Source organism: Athene cunicularia (assembly GCF_003259725.1).
Source record: "Athene cunicularia isolate RWA chromosome 12 unlocalized genomic scaffold, athCun1 chr12_part1, whole genome shotgun sequence".
In the NCBI taxonomy this organism is placed as follows: domain Eukaryota; kingdom Metazoa; phylum Chordata; class Aves; order Strigiformes; family Strigidae; genus Athene; species Athene cunicularia.
In genome coordinates this window covers 13182089-13188908 of record NW_020799116.1, presented here as the reverse complement: position 1 = coordinate 13188908, position 6820 = coordinate 13182089, and the positions used below count along the sequence as shown (strand labels likewise).

Below are 6820 nucleotides of genomic sequence, written 5' to 3'. Positions count from 1 at the left end.
CGGGGGGTGTGCATGCAATCAAAGGGTGATATGATTTGGCCTTACTTGTTGGGAATGAATATGAAAAATGCATTTAAATGTGTACTTTATTTTTTCACTGTCAGCAACAGGTACATTTTCACCTTTCATATCCTGGAATGCCTGATTTTTTTATTTTTTTTTTTAGTAGCTTCAAGGGATCTATGAGCACATTTGCTGAATATGGCCCAGCACATTCAGTCTCATCACATTTTACCAGACTGGTTTCAATCCTTGGGAAAGCATGTAGTGTTTTCCTCCCATGTTCACCTTCTTTCTCTTTGAGAATAATTATCTCCTGCACAACACAAGGCAGGGGGGTCCCATTTTATGGTAAACCTGGGGTCCTGGCGCATCCTCTGTCTGCCAGGAAGGGAATGTGATACAGTGATAGATTTTACCGGGATTGCTGGACAGTGGAAGATGGAAGGTTTGAGGGAGGCAGGACATTGCTTCACAAGCTCTGGCTGCGATTCCTGGCTGTGGTTGTGGGGTCAGGCCGTGCCTTCACTAGTGATGCTGCAGCCCATGGCCAAGCTCCTCTACCGTCCCCGGGCTGCAACAAGATGGGGATGTGGAGAGGAGTGCCAGGTTCATTGAAGCAGAAGGATGTTGAACGTGCTGTTGAAAAGCTTTTCATAAGGGTCAAAAGTGAAATAGAGGTGCTGACACCTGAGCAGTGTGTGCTCCATGTGGGGGGAGCGCACAGATCACTGTGGTGGGGAGATCAGGATTCTGGAGGTTTTTTGGGGTTCAGGATGTGAACTACTAGAACAAAAAACAATTAAAAAGACTATAATCCCAGTATTGTTTTTAATCATTTTTATTCCCACAGAAAGCTTTAAAAAATGCTCATGATAAAGTTTTTTTGGAGACTTTTCCCCCCTACTTTTTTTTTTTTTTTTTTTTTTTTTTTTTTTTTTTGTATCACTCCGTCCATCTCAAGGCCTAATGTTGTTAGAGCATGGGGGCTATATTGCCACAGAATAATGGAAGTCCACAATCCCAAGCCATTGGAAGAGCACCAATAGAAAATCTGGCTCGCTCTTGTCCTTGGCATGGCACTAGAAAAGATTTTTGGCTCTGAGTCTTTGTTGGAAGCCAAGGGAAAAATGCACATGAATACAATTGAGAATAACCTCTGAACAACGAGACCTCCTGGGCCCTGATTCAGCAAACCACTTAAGGCCAGAGCAAAAAAAACGTTTAAGTGCCTCAAAGTTAAAGTATGGTTTCAGGGAAGATGGACTAAACAAATTAATTGACAATACAGGGGAGGAAGTGGTGCTGAACTGGACTTTTTTTTCCTCTCGCCCCTGTCTTTTCACTGGAGCCAGAGTGGCTGGGAGCGGGCAGTGTCCTGGAGGAGGCTCCTTCCTCCGCTCCCTGAGATGTGGTGGGAAGGTGATGGGCTGGAGGGAAGGTGCTAGGCAGCGCACTGGATGGGGGTCTGCCCAAGGGTCCGCATGGTCGTACGCCCTCAGCCTCAGTCACTCCATCCCAGCACTGGGCCATAAACTGCATTACTGTTGGCTGGAGCTTACCCAGCACCACACAAGCAAGCATGTATTGTCCCCTAAAAATGAGCCAAAGCTTTAATTAAAGCTAAGCTTTGTAATTTCTCAAGCAAAATTATCAAGAGCCATCGGTTCTTGCTGCTGCCACGGTGCTGCCCAGCTGCCCGCTCTGCTGTCCAGCGCGCTTGGGGTGATGTGCAGAGATGCTGCCTGCCTGTGCTTTGCTGCCCCTGGAATCCTCACCACAAAGCAGGACAATGCCCCATGGTTAAGTAGTGGGTTTCAAACTGCCACAGAGGTTTTTGCAATTGCTGGTGGCCCCGGCTCAGCATGTACTCCCAAAAAGCAGATGCAACAGTTCATGCACTGATTGATCTGGATTGCAAAGCTTTGCTGAAATGTAAACACACATGAAAAATAAGTTTGTTTTCACTATTCTATCCATAAAATTTTTGTGCAGCGTGATTTAATACAGAAGCTTCCACAACAACAATTATTTGCAATAGTAATTGCAAATAGTAATTCATATGCAAGTATTTCTCTTAGTGTCATGCTGGAGCGAAGGGATGCAGAAGCAGGCGGGGTTTGGTCTGTTGTCCAGCAGCATCTCTGCACCCCTTGCTCTGCCACTGCAGGTTGTGGCCTGAGGCTGTGGCCCAGGAGATGCTGGGGTCCCTTCTGCAGGAGCAGAGGTCCAGGAGGGCAGGGAGCTCTCCCTGGGCTGCTTGCTGAGCCTCCATGGGCTTCTCTTCTCCTAAAGCTGCTGGCTTTGGGATGGAGAAAGGGGCAGCCCAGCATGCCTCAAGTCTGCAGGGACCATCCCTGGCGGCGCTGGCACCCTGCTTCTCTGGGCACGGGTGTCCGTGTGCCCGAGGGCAGGGCACGCTACGCAGAGGGTGGTTGTGTGGGAGGGCCGGTTGGGATGGCTGGAGGGACCTAGATCTCCTTCCGGAGAGCAACTCTAACGTTGCTGCAGATCTTGGAGAGTGCCTCAAAGAGCGGGTCGCAGAAGGTGTGGATGCAGAGGGAGTAGATTCGGCTGACACACTGGATCTCTATCAGGTAGCTCTTGATGCAGGGCACCACTGCCCAGATGTGGCAGAAGGAGATGAGGGCGAAGAGGAAGCCCCAGACGACTGCCAGGGGGATGCCCAGGATGGCAGAGAGCAGCCGGTAGCACCAGTACTTGCTGACGGTGAAGGTGGTGTAGCTGGTTTTCCAGACGCCATCAAAGCTGTATGTTCCCACAGGCTCGGCTATCACATCCTCAAAATCCACCTGGGAGGAGTGAAGTGTGAGAGATAACTTGTAACCCCCCGAAACAGGGCCTGAGAGAAGCAGGCCTGTGAGAAAAAGCAGCCTGAGAGAGATAAAGGATGGGGAGAGCAAGGTCTCTCTGAAACAAGGAATTTCTGAAACACAAGTAACAAAACTATATATGGACAGCTATACATATATATGTATATATAGGATAATAAAGCTGCCTGGATAGCACAGGATGGGTTGGAGGAGGGAGCCCTGTGAAGGCAGGACAGTTCTGCTCTGGGGTATTGTGTAAAGTTTCAAGGGCCATCTGTAATGTGAATGACCTTTGCTTCATTATCCATGAAGTGCGTATTAAAGTTGACACCCCTGCATATGCTAATGAAGATTAACAATATCATGCTAATTACATCATCCAATGAAGCGCCTTACCCTTCCCCATCCATGGGATATGTAGGTATGTAGGTCTACCTAGGGGTCGGACCCAAGGAAAGTGTATAAAAATTGAGGGGAGGGAGTGAGAAGTGAAATATAGAAAGAAAAAAAAGAAGACATGAAGAAGTGAAGAAGATGGATGCATCCTGGACAGACTCTGATGGGACAAATGCAGGAACCTGGACCAGTGATCTCTACTTCTCTATTCTCTCTCTCTCTTTTATTTTTCCCCTTTTCCCTCACTTCCATGAAGTAACACAAGGCATACTGTATCACCTGCCATAACTCGTTATATATTTAGCCAATTATCATGTATCCAGTGAGTACATTGTGGGAAATTATTAAATGTCTGCGCATGGATTTTGAGACTAGTCTCACCGTTGTCCACGTGGCTGGGGATTTATGAATCTAAGTCACTTGTCTCCCTCGTCTGAGCAGGATGTGTCAAGAAGATGGAGGTTTGGGGGGGTTGTCTCTAGTGCAAGGAGGAGGCATCTGCTGCAATGTGAGAGGAGAGCCAGAATGGAGGGGGCTGGGGAGAACAAGGGCTGTGGGGGAAGGACAGATCAACCCCCTGAGCAAGGACAAGCCCTGGTGCAGCCGGGGAGCCCCTGCCCTTGCAGAGGTCCAAGCGGGGGGTGGCACAGGGCCCCCGGCAGTGCCTGGCCCCAGCCCATGGGCAGCACAGCGCACAGGCTTAACCCCCGGCACAAGAGCTCAGGCTCAGCCTCTCCAGGACACGTTCCCAGTGCCAGCGCCCGAGCTGTGGCTGGTGCTTCCCAGTGCCAGGGCTGGGCACAGGCCCTCGGAACGGGAGCTGTGCGTGGGAGTGTTTACTCTGGAGGAGGCCAGAGCCTATTCCTACCCTTTTTTAGCATTCAGGGACATAGGCTGCCTGCTCATCAAGAAGGTGGTTTGTGCTGATAATAATCCAACAGCCCTCCTGATTTACGATTTATTTATTTCTATATGCAGAGGCGAGGTGCTCCATTCTGTCTGTCTGTGTTCTGTCTGAAGAGGGAGAGATCGGCTGGGCTGTACCCTTACAGGGAGAGCGTTATTATGTGCAGGCACTGGGAGTGTCTCTGAATGACAAATACTCTTAAAAGCCTCTGAACTACACTTAGAGATCTCATTATGGTGTAGCTCATTCCTAGGGAATATGTGAACCAAGCTCTTTGCCTTGAAAAATAACGTGGCCTTTCCTTGGGAAGCTGATGTGTCTCTTTGTACTTTTATGTTAAATTGCAATATCTATTCTGGTTTCAGAAGCACTGTGATCATAAAATCATTCTGCATCGCCTTTAATTTCCTGGAGTGGGCAGGAGGTGCTGGGAGAGATACTGATGTGAGTTAGGGTGCAGCAGGTCACTGATCCTGGGGTTCCGGATGCAGCTCCCAGGAGAGCCCAGGCAGGCTGGAGCAGCAGGTCTCTGCACAGCTGCCTGATGAGCTAATCAGGGGGCAATTAACGACGGGAGCAGCAGGCTATAAGGAGAGTGAGTCTCTACCTTGCTGCTCCCTTTGCTAACAGGGCACAAGAGGTGGGTCTAGAAGAGCGGCAGAGGCAGAGGCAGAGGCAGAGGCAGAGGCAGAGGCAGAGGCAGAGGCAGAGGCAGAGGCAGAGGCAGAGCCTTGGGCACTGCCCCGAGGTGTTTGGGGACCAGCAATAGCAGCTCCTGTGCTGTTGCTCTCTATTTTACCTGGGACAAGGCTTCCAAAGCTCTGCAAAGCCCCTGTGGGTGCTGCTACTGCTCTAGCTGTAACATGGTCCCAAATTCTGGCTGTGGCACTGTAATGCTGGGGCTGGGTTTATCTATGGCCATGTGAACCCGTCAGCCTGCAAAGAGCCCTGCTTCCCCCCTGATGGGTGCCTCTCTACCTCCTGTACATTTAGAGCATCCCACACTTTAATGCCCAGGGTGTTTTCCAGGGTATTGCTGTCCACTGGTGAGTGGGGAGGCTTTGACTTTCCCTTCAGGATGCTGTCTGGTGTCAGTGGGGTGAGTTGTGCTCCCCATCCCAGGGCTGGCTCTGTTCTCCCTCCCCAGCCTTATCTGCTGTGCTATTTTTAAGGTGGGAGGAATGTTAGGTAGCTTGAGCAAACGTTCTGAAAGCTTCCAAAGCAGATGAAGGAGCAGTGCGGCCATGTAAGTGGGTGAGCTTGAAAATCCTATTACAGGCTTTTGGGAATCCCCAAGTGGGGAAAGGCAGGGGTGGGGAAATGGGCCTGGCACGAGGGGTTAGGGATGGCCTGGAAGGTGCTGGAATTACCCCCCAGTTGTAGACATCTCCGAGCTGGCAAGCAGGTAGGTGCTGTCTGGCACAGGGGTGAGCAGGCTGTCCTGGTCCTCGCCGTGCCAGCAGCATGGCTGATGGCAGGGCTGAGCCCCAAGCCAGGGCTCTTGGGATGCGCTGTCATGGCACGGCACAGATGTTGGACGCGCTTGAGGTACCGAGGTGCCCGGCAGCTGTGACAGCATGTCTCGCTGTGCTGGAGGGGTGCCCAGCTAAGGCTGTCACTGTCACAGCATATGGGGATTTTTAAACTGACCATGCAGTGGTTTTAGCTGTAATAGGGTTTCAATGCACAAATGCAGGCTTGCATTTCAGCACTATGATCGAGGTCATGGCCTGTTACAAAGAAGGCTCGGTTCATGCTGTCCCTTCTGGCACATCATCCATTTTGATCTCTCAAATACAATTTTAACAAAAGCCTTCCATCTCCTTTTATTCTCCTTTGGGCCAAAATTATCTTTGGCATAATGCTAACAAAGCTTAGAGTAACTGTGTTTCAGTGGTCAGCATTCAGGAAAACGTTTCCCTGTTCAGCTAGACTGAAAGTCCTCTTGATCAAAAATAGACTGAGGAGGCTTGCTGCACCCTCCTGCTGCCGTGTGAGAGAAACAACGTTCTTCCAAAGAGCACAATGTGTATCTGCATGCTCTGGTGCTCAGGTCGTCAGGTCTTGAGGATTAGCCTTTTTCCAAGGTTCCCTGTAAATTAGTGATATGGGCTGACCCTGTTTAATTTTTGGCTCCCTCCTTACTGGTACAAAGGAAGGCATCTCCATAAATTTTCTAGCTACAGCCCGTGAAGTTGGAGAGTGCATTCAAGGATCGGGAGATATGGCATTAAATGGAGCCATGCATGCCGCCCAGGGGGCTCCTGGATGTGCCAGGCAGCAGGGTGGTGGCTTGTGGCAGGTCATCTCCCTGCACCTGAGACAGGGTCGCCTCTTCAGGCACCTGCACCAGGGACTTACAGCCCTGACTGAGCTCAAGCCAAGTGCACAAGGACGATACCAATATGCCAATCGCATTAAGGAGGCAGCGATGCTTCTGAAACACAGTGCTGAGAAAGTCCTACCTTGACAACGTCCTCGTTTATATGCTTTGGGTCTCTGTTCACCAGGTCGATCTCCTTGGTGTGCTGGTCCTTGATGATGATCCTCTCCTCCAGCTCAGTCCGTTCCTCTGCCATGGCTGCCCTGCTGCCAGCTTGGTTCTCGACGGTCCCGGAACAGGGAATGGGGTCTCTGCTGGAGGAGGACCTGGGGGAGGGCAGGGTGTGGAGGCACTGCCCCC

General features: G+C 50.6%; 1 protein-coding gene across 1 annotated transcript; it reads right to left on the bottom strand.

The window, feature by feature from the left end:
• Positions 1–2390: 2390 nt before the first annotated feature.
• CAV3 (caveolin 3) lies at positions 2391–6716 on the bottom strand. The gene is made up of 2 exons (XM_026857828.1): positions 6603–6716; positions 2391–2813 (listed from the first exon to the last, which is right to left on the bottom strand). Exons 1-2 carry the CDS (start codon positions 6714–6716, stop codon positions 2472–2474), a joined length of 456 nt encoding a protein of 151 aa, XP_026713629.1. The 3' UTR covers positions 2391–2471.
• Positions 6717–6820: the final 104 nt, after the last annotated feature.

What these genes read in the sequence shown, in the direction of transcription:
- CAV3 (XM_026857828.1), bottom strand. Translation starts at nt 6,716, where the DNA reads ATGGCAGAGGAACGGACTGAGCTGGAGGAGAGGATCATCATCAAGGAC. An exon ending in TAAACGAGGACGTTGTCAAG is followed by an intron (nt 2,814 to 6,602) that starts GTAGGACTTTCT and finishes CACTCCTCCCAG; the next exon opens with GTGGATTTTGAGGATGTGAT.